Source organism: Triticum urartu, chromosome 7A, assembly GCF_056163025.1.
Source record: "Triticum urartu cultivar PI428250 chromosome 7A, HENAU_Tu73, whole genome shotgun sequence".
Lineage (NCBI taxonomy): Eukaryota > Viridiplantae > Streptophyta > Magnoliopsida > Poales > Poaceae > Triticum > Triticum urartu.
Window position 1 is genome coordinate 573737742 of NC_141879.1, and position 19248 is coordinate 573756989.

At 47.6% G+C, this 19248-nt stretch overlaps 1 protein-coding gene across 1 annotated transcript; it reads right to left on the reverse strand.

Annotated features, from left to right (window-relative positions):
* Positions 1-15331: 15331 nt before the first annotated feature.
* On the reverse strand, positions 15332-17884 carry LOC147960495 (putative receptor protein kinase ZmPK1). Its single transcript, XM_087533379.1, has one exon. The coding sequence runs from the start codon at positions 17882-17884 to the stop codon at positions 15332-15334; it is 2553 nt and encodes an 850-aa protein (XP_087389505.1).
* Positions 17885-19248: the final 1364 nt, after the last annotated feature.

Below are 19248 nucleotides of genomic sequence, written 5' to 3' on the forward strand. Positions count from 1 at the left end.
GCAACATCAATCTTAGAACATAGTGGATACTAGGGATCAAACCCTAACAAAACTAACTCAATTACATGGTAAATCCCATCCAACCCATCACGGTCCAGCAAGCCTACAATGGATTACTCATGCACAGTAGTGAGCATCATGAAATTGGTGATGGCGGATGGTTGATGATGATGGCGACGGGTTCCCCTCTCCGGAGCCCAGAACGGACTCCAAATCTGCCCTCCCGAGGAAGAACAGGGCTTGGCAACGGCTCTGTATCGTAAAACATGATGAATCCTTCTCTCTGATTTTTTCTCCCCGAAAGAGAATATATGGAGTTGGATTTGAGGTTGGTGGAGGTCCAGGGGGCCCACAAGGTCGGAGGGTGCGCCCCCACCCGTGTGGCTAGGGTGTGGCCCCCTTGCTGTCGATTCTTTCGCCAATATTTTTTATTAATTCCAAAACTTGGCTCCGTGAAGTTTCGGGTCATTCCAAGAACTTTTTATTCTGCACAAAAATAACACCATGGCAATTTTGCGCAAAACAGCGTCAGTCCGGGTTAGTTCCATTCAAATCATGCAAGTTAGAGTCCAAAACAAGGGCAAAAGAGTTTGGAAAAGTAGATACGACGGAGACGTATCAAGGTGTCTCGGTCATGTCTGCACAGTTCTCGAACCCGCAGGGTCTACACCCTTAACGTTTGGTGACGATATGAGTATAATTGAGTCATTATGGTGGTTACCGAAGGTTGTTAGGAGTCCCAGATGAGATTCCGGACGTGACGAGGAACACCGGAATGGTCTAGAGGTGAAGATTGATATATTGGACGAAGGGTATTGGAGTCCAAAATTGTTCCGGGATACCGGGTGATGACCAGCGTCACCGAAAAGGGTTTTAGGGGGGCCTGACAAGTGTTGGGGGGCCCATGGGCCAAGGGGAGGGGTCAAACCAGCCCACTAAGGGACTGAGCGCCCCCCTCACCCCATCTCACGTAACCAGGAGGGTTGGGGCCCCCTAGGGCTTCGCACCTCCCGGCTTGGGGCAAGTCACCCTAGGGGAGATCCCATCTGCCCTGGCCGCCCCCCCCCCCCCCCAGGGGAAACCCTAGGGGCGCCACCCCCTCCTCCCTTCCCCTATATATTGAGAGGTAGAGAGAGGGCAGCCGCACCCAAGAGCACATCTCCACGCCACGGCGCTACCTCTCCTCACCCTCGCATCCCTCTTCGTCTCTGTAGCGCTTAGCGGACCTCTGTTGAGATTCCGCCACTACGTCGTCGTGCTACCGGAGGACTCAAGCTACTACTTCACCATCGCTTGCTGGATCGAGGAGGTGAAGGCGTCATCAAGCCGTACGTGTGTTGAACATGGAGGTGTCGTCCGTTAGGCACTTGGATCGGGAGTTCGCGGGACGGATCGTGATTGGATCGTGAAGACGTTCGACTACATCAACCGCGTTTCTTAACGCTTCCGCTTAACGATCTACAAGGTTATGTAGATCCAATCTCTCCTCGCATAGAAGGTCATCTCCTAGATTGGATCTTGGTGAGCGTAGGAACTTTTTTGTTTCCCATGCAACGTTCCCCAACATTACGTGCACTAATACAACTGTCATGTGAAGATTTGGAAAATTTCATGGGTCATTTGACCTTTTAAAGACATTTAAGTGATTTTCTAGCCATTTAATGACTGTAATTCAAATTTGAAATACATCTACATGCAACGGCAAACCATAACGGTTTGAAAAATCATATTTGTGTACTTGTGTGTGATGCAGCTTGAAGTTATGTCGGTATTTCCCCAAAGAGGAAGGGATGATGCAGCACAGCGACGGTAGGTATTTCCCTCAGTGATGAAACCAAGGTTATCGAACCAGTAGGAGAACCAAGCAACACTATGTAAACAGCACCTGCACACAAATAACAAATGCTCGCAACCCGACGTTTTAAAGGGGTTGCCAATCCCTTTTGGGTAACGGCGCCAAAAATTGGCAAACGGACGTGAATAAATTGTAGTAGATTGATAGATCGAACGCCAATAAAATAAATAAAAATAAATTGCAGAAAGGTATTTTTGTATTTTTGTTTAATATATCTGAAAATAAAAGGCAAATAAAATAGATCGCAAAGGCAAATAATATGAGAAAGAGACCTGGGGGCGTAGGTTTCACTAGTGGCTTCTCTCGAGAAAAATAGCAAACGGTGGGAAAAAATTACTGTTGGGCAATTGATAGAACTTCAAATAATCATGACGATACCAGGCAATGATCATTATATAGGTATCACGTCCAAGATTAGTAGTCCGACTCATGTCTGCATCTACTACTATTACTCCACACATCGACCGCTATCCAGCATGCATCTAGTGTATTAAGTTAATGGAGAAACGGAGTAATACAATAAGAATGATGACATGATGTAGACAAGATCTATTTATGTAGAAATAGACCCCATCGTTTTATCCTTAGTAGCAACGATACATAGGTGTCGGTTCCCCTTCCATCACTGGGATCAAGCATCATAAGATCGAACCCACTACAAAGCACCTCTTGCCATTGCAAGATAAATAGATCAAGTTGGTCAAACAAAACCCAAATATCGGAGAAGAAATATGAGGCTATAAGCAATCATGCATATAAGAGATCAAAGAAACTCAAATAACTTTCATGGATAAAAGAGATAGATCTGATCATAAACTCAAAGTTCATCCGATCCCAACAAACACACCGCAAAAAGAGTTACATCATATGGATATCCAAGAGACCGTTGTATTGAGAATCAAACGAGAGAGAGGAAGCCATCTAGCTACTAACTACGAACCCGAAGATCTACAAAGAACTACTCACGCATCATCGGAGAGGCACTAATGGAAGTGGTGAACCCCTCTGTGATGGTGTCTAGATTGGATCTGGTGGTTCTGGACTCTGCGGCGGCTGGAATTGATTTTCGTCGACTCCCCTAGGGTTTCTGGAATATTGGGGTATTTATAGAGTAAAGAGGCGGTCTAGGGGGCACCCGAGGTGGGCACAACCCACCAGGGCGCGTTTGGGCCTCCAAGCACACCCTAGTGGGTTGTGCTCCCCTCGGAGCAGCCCCCAGGTGCTTCTTCGGCCCACTGGATGTCTTCTGGTCCAAAAAAATCCACAAAAAGTTTCGCTGCGTTTGGACTCCGTTTGGTATTGATTTCCTGTGATGTAAAAAACATGCAAAAAACAGCAATTGGCACTTGGCACTATGTCAATAGGTTAGTACGAAAAAATGATATAAAATAACTATAAAATAATTATAAAATGATTATAAAACATCCAAGAATGATAATATAATAGCATGAAACAATCAAAAAAATATAGATATGTTGGAGACATATCAGTGTGCGAGTTAATTCCATGTTCAGTAATTAGAAGGAATTTTCAAACATATTGGTCTCACGGCATGGACACATGCATGGAGAGTCATCGCATTTTAATTCTAAAAAATTAAAAAAGATTAGAAAAATATGAAACCTTGCTTGATGTAATGTCATGCCACCAAGATGATGTGGTAAAAAAATTGACCTATTTAACGAAAGTTTGGACACACACCCCTCACAAATCGGAGCAACTCACTAGCAGGCTCGTGGTTCCAAGAGGGAACAATGCATGTTTGATGATGAACTGGAGATAGCTTCCTCTTACGGCCTTCAATTTTTTTTACGTTTAACGTGCACTACTACAACTGTCATGGAAAATTTAGAAAATTCCAGGGGTCATTTGACCTTTTAAATACATTTAAGTGATTTTCTAGCCATTTAATGATCGTAATTCAAATTTGAACTACATCTACATGCAACGGCTAACCATAACAGTTTGAAAAATCATATTTTTGTGTACTTGTGTGCGAGTTAAAAAATCATCAGATGATGTAAATATCTGGTATTCAAAAAAATGTAAAGACCTGGCAAGACAACCGCCCCCTCACATGATTGGCACTTTATTTCACGGCTCGAGGTTTGGTAGGTGAGTGGCGAGGTCATTAATCAGACACGGTTTTGTATTGGAAACCGTCAGCTATTAAGTTCACACACGGATTTTGCTACGGGAATTGTGTGTAATTCAAACTACAGTACTCGTAAATTCCAGCGACCGATGTGTGTACTCTTTCCGTCGATCTAGATTCCAGCTGTCAATAAATACTACCTTGCTCACGTCGTCCCACCTGCATTCCCATCTACATCATCCCCTCACTCTCTCTCTCTCTCGCTCTCTCTCTCTCTCAAATCTCTGCCTTGGCGCCGCCGATCTGCCCACGCGTCGACGAGGAGACGCCGCCCACCGAGGACGCTCACTCGAATAGCAGCGACGAGGACCCCTACGCGTCGCCGGACGAGGTTGCGCCAGACCCTCCAACTTTGGATTGGTTTTGGGGCCAGTACAATCTTTGTCCGTGAAAGTCGCTGCCGCCGGCTAAGAAAGCCAGGCAAGTGGCGTTCAAGAAAGAGATGGCGGAGGAGGAAGCCAGGTACCAGGTGGCCTGTGAAGCCCGTGATGCCACCTGAAAAAAGGAGGCGACGGAGCTTTGGCGACGGGCACGTCGTCGTGTGGAGGAGGTGTATGTGTTGGGGAACGTAGCATAAATTCAAAATTTTCCTACGTGTCACCAAGATCTATCTATGGAGAGACTAGCAACGAGGGGAAGGAGAGTGCATCTACATACCCTTGTAGATCGCTAAGCGGAAGCGTTCAAGAGAATGGGGTTGATGGAGTCGTACTCGTCGTGATTCAAATCATCGGAGATCCTAGTACCGAAAGGACGGCACCTCCGCGTTCAACACACGTACAGCCCGGTGACGTCTCCCACGCCTTGGTCCAGCAAGGAGAGAGGGAGAGGTTGAGGAAGACTCCATCCAACAGCAGCACAACGGCGTGGTGGTGGTGGAGGAGCGTGGCAATCCTGCAGGGCTTCGCCAAGCACCACGGGAGAGGAGAAGGACTTAGGAGAGAGGGAGGGGCTGCACCAAAGGCATAAGGGGTGTCTCAAGAGGCCCTCCTACCCTCACTATATATAGGGAGCCCAAGGGGGGGTGCGCCAGCCCTAGGAGATCCAATCTCCTAGGGGGCGGCGGCCAGGGGAGGTTTCCCTCCCCCCCCAAGGTACCTAGGAGGTGCCTTCCCTCCTTGGGACTCTTCCTTAGGGTTCCCCCTTCACCCTAGGCGCATGGGCCATAAGGGAAGTGGCGCCCCAGCCCACTTTGGGCTGGATCCCTTCCCACTTCAGCCCATGGGACCCTCCGGGATAGGTGGCCCCACCCGGTGGGCCCCCGGGACCCTTCCGGTGGTCCCGGTACAATACCGATGACCCCGAAACTTGTCCCGATGGCCGAAATAGGACTTCCTATATATAAATCTTTACCTCCGGACCATTCCGGAACTCCTCGTGACGTCCGGGATCTCATCCGGGACTCCGAACAACATTCGGTAACCACATACAAGCTTCCTTTATAACCCTAGCGTCATCGAACCTTAAGTGTGTAGACCCCACGGGTTCGGGAGACATGCAGACATGACCGAGACGTTCTCCGATCAATAACCAACAGCGGGATCTGGATACCCATGTTGGCTCCCACATGTTCCACGATGATCTCATCGGATGAACCACGATGTCAAGGACTCAATCAATCCCGTATACAATTCCCTTTGTCTATCGGTATGTTACTTGCCCGAGATTCGATCGTCGGTATCCCTATACCTTGTTCAATCTCGTTACCGGCAAGTCTCTTTACTCGTTCCGTAACACATCATCCCGTGATCAACTCCTTGATCACATTGTGCACATTATGATGATGTCCTACCGAGTGGGCCCAGAGATACCTCTCCGTTTACACGGAGTGACAAATCCCAGTCTCGATTCGTGCCAACCCAACAGACACTTTTGGAGATACCTGTAATGCACCTTTATAGTCACCCAGTTACGTTGTGACGTTTGATACACCCAAAGCATTCCTACGGTATCCGGGAGTTGTACAATCTCATGGTCTAAGGAAATGATACTTGACATTAGAAAAGCTATAGCATACGAACTACACGATCTAGTGCTATGCTTAGGATTGGGTCTTGTCCATCACATCATTCTCCTAATGATGTGATCCCGTTATCAACGACATCCAATGTCCATGGTCAGGAAACCGTAACCATCTATTGATCAACGAGCTAGTCAACTAGAGGCTTACTAGGGACATGGTGTTGTCTATGTATCCACACATGTATCTGAGTTTCCTATCAATACAATTATAGCATGGATAATAAACGATTATCATGAACAAGGAAATATAATAATAACTAATTTATTATTGCCTCTAGGGCATATTTCCAACAGTCTCCCACTTGCACTAGAGTCAATAATCTAGTTCACATCGCCATGTGATTAACACTCACAGGTCACATCGCCATGTAACCAACACCCAAGAGTTTACTAGAGTCAGTAGTCTAGTTCACATCACTATGTGATTAACACTCAATGAGTTCTAGGTTTGATCATGTTGCTTGTGAGAGAGGTTTTAGTCAATGGGTCTGAACCTTTCGGATCCGTGTGTGCTTTACAAATCTCTATGTCATCTCCTAGATGTAGCCACCACGTTCTATTTGGAGCTATTCCAAATAACTGTTCTACTTGGAGCTATTCTAAATTGTTGCTCCATTATACATATCCGGTATCTCTACTCAGAGCTATCCGGATAGGTGTTAAGCTTGCATCGACGTAACCCTTTACGACGAACTCTTTTACCACCTCCATAATCAAGAAAATTCCTTAGTCCACTAGTTACTAAGGATAACTTTGACCGCTGTCTTGTGATCCATTCTTGGATCACTCTTGTACCCCTTGACTGACTCATGGCAAGGCACACTTCAGGTGCGGTATACAGCATAGCATACTGTAGAGAGCCTATGATAAAAGCATAGGGGACGACCTTCGTCCTTCCTCTTTCTTCTGCTGTGGTCGAGCTTTAAGTCTTAACTTCATACCTTACAACTCAGGCAAGAACTCCTTCTTTGACTGGTCCATCTTGAACACCTTCAAGATCATGTCAAGGTATGTGCTCATTTGAAAGTACCATTAAGCGTTTTGATCTATCTTTATAGATCTTGATGCTCAATGTTCAAGTAGCTTAATCCAGGCTTTCCATTGAAAAACACTTTCCAAATAACCCTACATGCTTTCTAGAAATTCTACATCATTTCTGATCAACAATATGTCAACATATACTTATCAGAAATTCTATAGTGCTCCCACTCACTTCTTTGGAAATACAAGTTTCTCATAAACTTTATATAAACCCAAAATCTTTGATCATCTCATCAAAGCGTACATTCCAACTCCGAGATGCTTACTCCAGTCCTCAGAAGGATTGCTGGAGCTTTGCATACTTATTAGCATCTTTCAGGATTGACAAAACCTTCCGGTTTGTATCACATACAACCTTTCCTCAAAAACCGTCGAGGAAACAATGTTTTGACATCCTATCTGCAAGATTTCATAAATAATGCAGTAATCGCTAATATAATTCCAACAGACTCTTAGCATCGCTACGAGTGAGAAAGTCTCATCATAGTCAACTCCTTGAACTTGTCGGAAAACATCTTAACGACAAGTCGAGCTTTCTTAATGGTGACATTTACCATCATTGTCCGTCTTCCTTTTAAAATCCATCTGCACTCAACAGCCTTATGACCATCGAGCTGTTCTGTCAAAGTCTACACTTTGTTTCCATACATGGATCCTCTCTCGGATTTCATGGCCTCGAGCCATTTATCGGAATCCGGGCCCACCATCGCTTCTCCATAGCTCGTAGGTTCATTGTTGTCTAGCAACATGACTTCCAAGACAGGATTACGTACCACTCTGAAGTAGTACGCATCATTGTCATCCCACGAGGTTTGGTAGTGACTTGATCTGAAGTTTCATGATCACTATCATAAGCTTCCACTTCAATTGGTGTAGGTGCCACAGGAACAACTCTTTGTGCCCTGCTATACACTAGTTGAAGTAACGGTTTAATAACCTCATCAAGTCTCCACCATCCTCCCACTCAATTCTTTCGAGAGAAACTTTTCCTCGAGAAAGGACCCGATTCTAGAAACAATCCCTTATTGTTTTCGGATCTGAGACAGGAGGTATACCCAACTATTTTGGGTGTCCTATGAAGATGCATTTATCCGCTTTGGGTTCGAGCTTATCAGCCTAAAACTTTTTCACATAAGCGTCGCAGCCCCAAACTTTTAAGAAATGACAGCTTAGGTTTCTCTAAACCATAGTTCACACGGTGTCATCTCATCGGAATTACGTGGTGCCCTATTTAAAGTGAATGTGGTTGTCTCTAATGCCTAACCCATAAACTATCGTGGTAATTCGATAAGAGACATCATGGTATGCATCATATCCAATAGGGTGCAGTCATGATGTTCGGACACACCATCACACTATGGTGTTCCAGGCTGTATTAGTTGTGAAACAATTTCCACAATGTCTTAATTCTGTGCCAAACTCGTAATTCAGATATTCATCTCTATGATCATATCATAGATATTTTATCCTCTTGTCACGACGATCTTTCAACTTCACCCTGAAATTACTTGAACCTTTCAATAATTCAGACTCGTGATTCATCAAGTAAATATACTCAACATCTACTCAAATCATCTGTGAAGTAAGAACATAACGATATCCACTACATGCCTCAGCACTCATTGGACTGCACACATCAAAATGTATTACTTCCAACAAGTTGCTTTCTAGTTCCATTTTACTGAAAACGAGGCTTTCAGTCATCTTGCCCATGTGGTATGATTTGCATGTCTCAAGTGATTCAAAAACAAGTGAGTCCAAACGGTCCATTTGCATGGAGTTTCTTCATGCATATACACCAATAGACATGGTTCGCATGTCTCAAACCTTTCAAAAATGAGTGAGTCCAAAGATCCATCAACATGGAGCTTCTTCATGCATTTTATACCAATATGACTTAAGTGGCAGTGCCACAAGTAGGTGGTACTATCATTACTATCTTATATCTTTTGGCATGAACATGTGTATCACTATGATCGAGATTCAATGAACCATTCATTTTAGGTGCAAGACCATTGAAGGTATTATTCAAATAAACAGAGTAACCATTATTCTCCTAAAATGAATAACCGTATTGCGATAGACATAATCCAATCATGTCTATGCTCAACGCAAACACCAATCTCGATGGTAGAGGGAGCGTGCGATGCTTGATCATATCAACATTGGAAACACTTCCAACACATATCGTCGGCTCACCTTTAGCTAGTCTCCGTTTATACCGTAGCTTTTATTTCGAGTTACTAACACTTAGCAACCAAACCGGTATCTAATACCCTGGTGCTACTAGGAGTACTAGTAAAGTACACATTAACATAATACATCCAATATACTTCTATCGACCTTGCCAGCCTTCTTATCTACCAAGTATCTAGGGCAATTCTGCTCCAGTGGCTGTTCCCTTTATTACAGAAGCACTTAGTCTCGGGTTTGGGTTCAACCTTGGGTTTCTTCACTAGAGCAGCAGCTGATTTGCCGTTTCATGAAGCATCCCTTTTTTCCCTTGCCCTTCTTGAAACTAGTGGTTTCACCAACCATCAACAATTGATGCTCCTTCTTGATCTCTACTTTTTGTGGTGTCAAACATCGCGAATATCTCAAGGATCATCATATATGTCCCTGATATATTATAGTTCATCACGAAGCTCAAGCAGCTTGGTGGTAATGACTTTGGAGAACCATCACTATTTCATCTGGAAGATCAACTCCCACTCGATTCAAGCGATTGTTGTACTCAGACAATCTGAGCACAAGCTCAACAATTGAGCTTTTCTCCCTTAGTTTGCAGGCTAAGAAAATCGTCGGAGGTCTTATACCTCTTGACATGGGCACGAGCCTGAAATACCAATTTCAGCCCTCGAAACATCTCATATGTTTCGCGACGTTTCAAAACGTCTTCGTTGCCTCAATTCTAAACCGTTTAACTGAACTATCACGTAGTTATCAAAATGTGTATGTCAGATGTTCGCAACATCCACAGACGACGTTTGAGGTTCAGCACACTGAGCGGTGCATTAAGGACATAAGCCTTCTATGAAGCAATGAGGACAATCCTCAGTTTACGGACCTAGTCCGCATAATTTCTACTATCAACTTTCAACTAAATTTTCTCTAGGAACATATCTAAAACGTAGAACTGAAGCGCGAGCTACGACATAATTTGCGAAGACCTTTTGACTATGTTCAGGATAATTAAGTTCATCTTATGAACTCCACTCAGATAGACATCCCTCCAGTCATCTAAGTGATTACATGATCCGAGTCAACTAGGCCGTGTCCGATCATCACGTGAGACGGACTAGTCAACATCGGTGAACATCTTCATGTTGATCGTATCTACCATACGACTCATGCTCGACCTTTCGGTCTTCTGTGTTCCGAGGCCATGTCTGTACATGCTAGGCTCGTCAAGTCAACCTAAGTGTTTGCATGTGTTCCGAGGCCATGTCTGTACATGCTAGGCTCGTCAACACCCGTTGTATTCGAACGTAAGAATCTATACACCCGATCATCACGTGGTGCTTCGAAACTACGAACTGTCGCAACGGTGCACAGTTAGGGGGAACACTTTCTTGAAATTTTAATGAGAGATCATCTTATTTACTACCGTCGTTCTAAGCAAATAAGATGTATAAACATGATAAACATCACATGCAATCAAATAGTGACATGATATGGCCAATATCATATTGCTCCTCTTGATCTCCATCTTCGGGGCTCCATGATCATCATAGTTACCGGCATGACACCATGATCTCCATCATAGTGTCTCCATGAAGTTGTCTCGCCAACTATTACTTCTACTACTACAGCTAACGGTTAGCAATAAAGTAAAGTAATTACATGACGTTTATGTTGACACGCAGGTCATAAATAAATTAAGACAACTCCTATGGCTCCTGCCGGTTGTCATACTCATCGACATGCAAGTCGTGATTCCTATTACAAGAACATGATCATCTCATACATCACATATATCATTCATCACATCCTTTGGCCATATCACATCACATAGCATACCCTGCAAAAACAAGTTAGACGTCCTCTAATTGTTGTTTGCATGTTTTACGTGGCTGCTATGGGTTTCTAGCAAGAACGTTTCTTACCTACGCAAAGACCACAACGTGATATGCCAATTGCTATTTACCCTTCATAAGGACCCTTTTCATCGAATCCGATCCGACTAAAGTGGGAGAGACAGACACCCGCCAGCCACCTAATGCAACTAGTGCATGTCAGTCGGTGGAACCGGTCTCACGTAAGAGTACGTGTAAGGTTGGTCCGGACCGCTTCATCCCACGATGCCGCCGAATCAAGATAAGACTAGTAACGGCAAGCATATTGAATAAAATCAACGCCCACAACTACTTTGTGTTCTACTCGTGCATAGAAACTACGCATAGACCTAGCTCATGATGCCACTGTTGGGGAACGTAGCATAAATTCAAAATTTTCCTACGTGTCACCAAGATCTATCTATGGAGAGACTAGCAACGAGGGGAAGGAGAGTGCATCTACATACCCTTGTAGATCGCTAAGCGGAAGCGTTCAAGAGATCGGGGTTGATGGAGTCGTACTCGTCGTGATTCAAATCACCGGAGATCCTAGTACCGAAAGGACGGCACCTCCGCGTTCAACACACGTACAGCCCGGTGACGTCTCCCACGCCTTGATCCAGCAAGGAGAGAGGGAGGGGTTGAGGAAGACTCCATCCAACAGCAGCACAACGGCGTGGTGGTGGTGGAGGAGCGTGGCAATCCTGCAGGGCTTCGCCAAGCACCACGGGAGAGGAGAAGGACTTAGGAGAGAGGGAGGGGCTGCATCAAAGGCATAAGGGGTGTCTCAAGAGGCCCTCCTACCCTCACTATATATAGGGAGCCCAAGGGGGGGTGCGCCAGCCCTAGGAGATCCAATCTCCTAGGGGGCGGCGGCCAGGGGAGGTTTCCCTCCCCCCCAAGGTACCTAGGAGGTGCCTTCCCTCCTTGGGACTCTTCCTTAGGGTTCCCCCTTCACCCTAGGCGCATGGGCCATAAGGGAAGTGGCGCCCCAGCCCACTTTGGGCTGGATCCCTTCCCACTTCAGCCCATGGGACCCTCCGGGATAGGTGGCCCCACCCGGTGGGCCCCCGGGACCCTTCCGGTGGTCCCGGTACAATACCGATGACCCCGAAACTTGTCCCGATGGCCGAAATAGGACTTCCTATATATAAATCTTTACCTCCGGACCATTCCGGAACTCCTCGTGACGTCCGGGATCTCATCCGGGACTCCGAACAACATTCGGTAACCACATACAAGCTTCCTTTATAACCCTAGCGTCATCGAACCTTAAGTGTGTAGACCCCACGGGTTCGGGAGACATGCAGACATGACCGAGACGTTCTCCGGTCAATAACCAACAGCGGGATCTGGATACCCATGTTGGCTCTCACATGTTCCACGATGATCTCATCGGATGAACCACGATGTCAAGGACTCAATCAATCCCGTATACAATTCCCTTTGTCTATCGGTATGTTACTTGCCCGAGATTCGATCGTCGGTATCCCTATACCTTGTTCAATCTCGTTATCGGCAAGTCTCTTTACTCGTTCCGTAACACATCATCCCGTGATCAACTCCTTGATCACATTGTGCACATTATGATGATGTCCTACCGAGTGGGCCCAGAGATACCTCTCCGTTTACACGGAGTGACAAATCCCAGTCTCGATCCGTGCCAACCCAACAGACACTTTCGGAGATACCTGTAATGCACCTTTATAGTCACCCAGTTACGTTGTGACGTTTGATACACCCAAAGCATTCCTACGGTATCCGGGAGTTGTACAATCTCATGGTCTAAGGAAATGATACTTGACATTAGAAAAGCTATAGCATACGAACTACACGATCTAGTGCTATGCTTAGGATTGGGTCTTGTCCATCACATCATTCTCCTAATGATGTGATCCCGTTATCAACGACATCCAATGTCCATGGTCAGGAAACCGTAACCATCTATTGATCAACGAGCTAGTCAACTAGAGGCTTACTAGGGACATGGTGTTGTCTATGTATCCACACATGTATCTGAGTTTCCTGTCAATACAATTATAGCATGGATAATAAACGATTATCATGAACAAGGAAATATAATAATAACTAATTTATTATTGCCTCTAGGGCATATTTCCAACAGTATGAAGACGGGTACTTCGTGAGGAAGGTCAAAGGGGTTGGGCACCTCATCGCTGCGTGGAGGTGGGCCGATAAGCTCGAGCGTGCCACCAACAAGGAGCTCCGGTGGGCGCCCAACAAAATGGCAAGATTTTTCACGCTCGTCTGCCAACAAGAGGCAGATCGGTACGTCAAGCGCTATGAAGCGAAGGAAGCGGAGTACTGCCTCCGCACTGGGAAGACGCCTCACACCAGGGAGCTGCTAGCGAGGGGCTGCCGGAATACTAGCCCCAGGAGGGATTATTAGTTTTAGTATTGTTCGTTTTCAATTTTATGCATTGTACCTAGTAGTTAAGTATCATTACGTATATGTGATGATATATATTATATATATTCTGTGATGAACTAATGAATAATTAATATATATATATATATATATATATATATATATATTCTGTGATGAACTAGGAGTTTGCCGGCGGCACCAACGTCATGGCCCCCTACCCCTCAGTCCGGCTTTCCCATCGCCTGGGCGTTTCGGTCAAAGGACATGGGAAGTTTGCCATGGAACTCCCTGTTTTTGCTTTAGTTCTGGAAGATACTTCCTTTTTCATCCCCATGGGGGCAGATTTGTTAAGTATGAAAATTTACGTAGCCTTTCATTAGTCTATTCGTAAGTCTAGCATTTCCGATGCAAGAAATATGTTCACCAAATCAGTCCAGGAGGAACCAAATCAAGTTTGGTAAATACCACGTGTGGAACTCGACAAAGGTTCCACGTGGCAACCTCTGGAAGCTCCATGAGATGCGTCTTGAGTGCTGCTTTCTCCTCGATATCTATATCTGCTTTTGGACGGCCAAATAAGCAAGAAGAAGGAAACTTCCATTTCGCATAGCTGCTAAAGTAGTAGTTTTATGTCAAATCATACTTCTGACCAATAGTAAATCTCTTTTTGTATAGATATAAAATAGCAAAAGTACGGTTCGGAGTCTTTTTTTCTTTCTTATTTGAAATCCAAATCGAAATGCCTCAACTTGATAAATTAACTTATTTCTCACAATTTTTCTGGTTATGTCTTCTCCTCTTTACTTTTTATATTCTCTTATTTAATAATAATAAAGGGATGGAGCATTACCGGTGTTAGCGACGAAGGGATTGTTTGCAAGAGAAGGTTGCCCTGTTAAGATACGAACAGGGGGCATGCCATGCATAATAGTAAAAAAGGGCAGAGAAGAGGATTAAGGGACAGAAGGAGCTGGAGGCCAACAAGGAATAGAAGAAGTTGTTTCACTCATAGCTCTTCTTCTTTTTTTAAAGCTTAACTCACATTTTGGGAACGGATGCTGCTCGAGCTAAAGATATGCCCCCAACTCTTGAGCGCTTTCCAGGAGATAAAGCAATAAAGAAAAGGATGATTTTCCTACCGCATGCATATAGAAAAATGAAACTCTAAATTTTGTCCAATTTGAATCGATCTCAATTGATCCCTCGTCACTGCCCATAGGAGAAGTAATAGGTAGGGATGACAGGATTCGAACCCCTGCCTTGTTTTCCACATCATAATTTATTCCTCCATCTATATACAACTTTCTTGTCATTTCTTCTTTTTGGTTTCATATAATAAATGATATACATCTGAAATCCAACCTAACGTATAAAGAATGAATTTTTTAGTACTCGGCAAACACTTTCGACATTTAGGAAAAGAATTACAAATATTTGCGGAGAATCCTTAGATGACACTCGACAAAACACAAAGCCGTCAATTACAGAGGTGAAGGATATGTTTGCCGAGTGTCATGTGCTTACTTTCCGGTGTTTGTCACCGAGTTCTCAGCAAAGACTCTACGTTATCGAGTTCAGTCTTTGCTAAGTGTTTTCGTGTTCTACTTGGCAGAGACACTATTTACCGAGAGTCCAGGGAAAGGACCTCGCCAAAGATCGAAACACTCGGTGTACAGAATTTTCCTCGTACTTACCATGGTTTTAAATAGCCCGCTATAGCCGAAGCATGCTATAGTGTTTAGAAGAAGTCCTGCACTATGGTTTTTTGGTTCAAACACATGAGCAAACATTTTAAATAGCTTGCTACAGCACCGCTATAGCACGCTATACCATTTAGAACTTTGGTCGTGACACACATCATCCGCATGGAGAAAGGACGCCGACCCTACTACATCCTGCGACCAGAGAAGCTTCTGCGCGACGGCCTTCATGCTCGGCCTCCTGCTGGGATCATCCTCTACGCACGAGACAGCCACCTCCAGCATCACCGTCGCCTGCGAGCGGTTGAAGTCACCGAGCAACCGCGCATCCACGAACTCCTCCAGCCACGGCGCCGGCGCCAACCCCTCACATTGGCACTCCAGCGTCTTGTCCTTAAACCACGCTACGATCTCCCGTAAATCCACGGGTGCCTCCTCGTCATCTCCGGGCACCCCCTGCAACGCCGTCCACTCGCTGAACCTCTGCCCACGGAGCAGCTCCAGAAGCACGATGCCGAAGCTGTACACGTCGGCCTTCCCGGTGATAGGGACGCTCAGCGCCCACTCCGGCGCGACGTGCCCACTTGCCCCCATCACACGGGACGGCGCTTTGTCGCACGCGTCCTCTTGCCGGCTAAGCAGCTTCACCAGGCCGAAGCCGGTGATCTTGGGCTCCAGGTCAGCGTCCAGCAGAACGTTCTCGGGCTTCATGTCGCAGTGCAGGATCCACTCGAGGCACTCGTGGTGCAGGTAGGCCAGCCCCTTGGCGACGCCGACGGCGATCTTGTACCTCGATTGCCACCCCAGCACGACCTGCTCACCGCCATCCCCGTCAAAGAGGGCCCTGGCCAGCGAGCCGTTCTCGACGTACTCGGAGACGAGGAGCCTGTGTGAACGCTCGCAGCAGAAGCACCATATACGGACCAAATTCATGTGGTTGATCCGCCCGATGACGCTCAGCTCCGACCGGAAAACCTCCTCGGCCTGCGGCGTCGTCACCTCCACCAGCCGCGTCACGGCCACGTCCCGGCCGTCGTCCAACACGCCCTTGTACACCGCCCCGGATGCTCCCCTCCAGAGCTCCTCACCAAAATTGCAGGTGGCATTGTAGAGTTCGTCGTACGCGAACTTCCTGAAGTGGCTCATCACCAAGCTATAGCCATCGTCGTCGACTCGTCGCGCTGCGGCCGGCTCGCCTCGGAAGATGAACAGATACCCGGCGATGATGACGACGGCTTCCACGACGAACAATGCCCCGAGGAAACCGTAGAAGTAGACGAACTTTATCTTGCCGCCGCTGATATTCTTTAGGTGACGGGAGGGCGAGTAGACGACGCTGGCGTTTCGTTCTTGCGTGGTGCTGCAGTCATGGCCATCGAAGCGCAAGCGCAATACAGACGACAGGTTGAGCTTCTTCTCGACGCGTTTAGGGACCTTGAAGTAGATGAACTGCTTGGGTTCCGGGCCTCGGCCGTTCCACAGGGAGATCTTGGTGTAGCACTTGCCGCTTCCTCCCTTCTTGTAGCCAAACGCCTCGCAGTTGCAGTCGTCGAGGCACATCTGCCGGCACGCGTCGATGCTGATCTTCTCGGCGAACGTGTAGTCGAACCCCCAGTAGTCCACGTTCGGCAGCTCGGCGAAGTACACGTCCTCGCCGCACCGGACGTCGAACAAGCGCCGACAGCCTTTGCTCCAGTCACCGGGGCACGCGCATGCCGGGCCGGCCAGCCCGTACGCGCACACGCCGTAGCGGCCGCATATCCCGTGCACGCCGCACTGCCGCAGGAGCGCCGCCCACGTGGCGTGCCAGACCCCGCCGCCAGCGACGTCAAGGCTGTAAGCCCGGAGGTTCCCGTCGTAGTCCAGCGTCAGCCGCCGCATGACGTGCCCAGCGGCGCCCATGTCGGAGGCGGCGAACCGCAGATTGTCGCTCGCCGAGAAGCGGCCGCGATCGTCGAGGCTGCCAAGCCGGCTGCTGTTGAAGGCCATCCTCTTGTTGACCACCCACGTCTTGAAGGGGTCCGGCCAGTAGTTCATGTTGATCTCCGGGCCGTCGTACATGAGGTTGAGGATGTTGAAGTTGTCGAAGTAGAAGCTGTAGTAACCGGAGTACGTGGAGGCCCTCGCCTTTGCCGACACGAGGCGGGCGTGCCGCGTGATGAGCTGCCCGGGGAGGAGCGTGTCGGTGGGCCAGTCGAAGCTCTGCCACAGGGTGCGGCCGGCGGCGTCGGACACAACGAGGTTGCCCGTGTCGAGCAGCTGCGCACGGTCGGCGCCGGTGCCGCTGGTGTTGGTGCTCCACGCGGCAAGCCCGTCGAAATCCCGCAGCACCAGTGACCCGTCCCTGAGCAGCTCGGCGCGGGAGCACATGCCGTTCACGGGGGCGTCGCGGTTGGCGGCCCACGCGAGGGTGGGCGGGTCGGCCGATGCGGTGAACCAGACGGCGAACACATACGCATTGGTGGCGACGCGGTGGAAGCCGCACGAGAAGTCGCCGCTCGGGGACACCAGAGCGTCGTCCCCCACGGCGATGGACCCGCGGCGCCACAGGATGCTCCTCCTGTGCTGATCATCATCGCTTACCGCGAGAGCAACACAAGGCAAGGTCGCCGTGGTGGTGATCACCAGGAGGAAAGCCGAGCTGGCAAGGATCGGGAGCGCTCTCATCGTGATACTACCAGGCACCAACACTTACGCGCTCTGTGGTGTTCCTTTTCCAGAGTACGTCTTAGGTCGTCAAGTGAGTTTTTATGCTGGTCTGGTCGCTGAAAGACGGAAAGACCGTCGACGGCATTGACTTTATGTTTTGACGCCGTAGCAGGCTAGCAGCCATGGACTGTTAGCTTTTTGTAAGACCAGCCTCCGACGACTCAGGTGAAAGGTGGGCTGACTGATATGCCCAGCATTCTTTTTTCGGGACTGACTCAGACTTGATTAGTCCCGGCCGAAATCACTATTCTGACCTTCTCAACGATTTTTGTTACAAACTAAACTTAACACGAGAGTATTTCACAATCTGACCTTTTTAAAAAAGTCATAGACCGCGACATTTTTGCTTTATATAAAAACGTCAAGCTAGCTAGCGTTGCTGCTCCACATAAAAACGCCAAGGTATCTCACGTTTCTTCTCACATAGAAACACCAACCTCTTTGGCGTTTCTTACCTACTTGGCAACGCCATTGGCTTTGGCGTTTCATATGTGGTATAAGAGCATCTCCAACAGCCGCGCAACGCGCCGCGCGTAAAAAAGGCATTTGCCGCTTGCTGTTCGCCTGATTTGGCGCGTCCGGCAGCGGTGGCTCCAATGGCTGCGCTAAAATGCAGCGCGCGCGCGTCGCTCCAGCAGCGCGCCAAAATGCAGCGCGTGCGACCCGTCGGTGCATTGCATATGGCATTTTTCAACACAAAATGACGAACATTTTTAACACAATAAAAATTTCACACAAACAAGTTGATGAAGTTCATGCCCACAAGTTTAAAATCATGCCCACAAGTTCATCCAACCAAGTTCAAAATGCAAATCAAGTTCAATACACAAAGGAAAGACACATTATTCCTCGTCCTCGTTCTCGTCTTCGTCCTCGTCCTCATCTTCGGAAGACGATTCTTCCGCCTCCGAAGATGAATCTTTCTCCCTCTCGCGCACCGCATCACGTGAAGCTCCGACGGTGTTGGCAAGATCTTCAACGGCATCTTCATGGGAATGTGTGTGAGGAGGCTCATCGAAAGACATTCCGCCCATGGCGGCCGGAGGTACACCCATGCCTCCCATAGAAGCAAAACTCATGCCTCCCATCGTGGCCATAGCGTCGGGGGGTGCTCCAAAGCCAGCCATGCCTCCCATTGCATCTAAACCGCCCACGGTACCTCCGAAGCCATCCATGGTCCCCATGGCGCCGAGGCCACCGCCACCCATGGCGCCGATGCCACCGCCACCCATTGCACGAAACCATGGCTCTTTTTTGGATCAAGACTTTCTGTTGGGCAAGATTGACATACTCCTTTTGCACCGCATTGAGGTTAGTTGTGT

Excerpts from the sequence above, each read along its gene's own strand:
- LOC147960495 (XM_087533379.1), bottom strand. The coding sequence starts at position 17,884 with ATGAGAGCGCTCCCGATCCTTGCCAGCTCGGCTTTCCTCCTGGTGATC.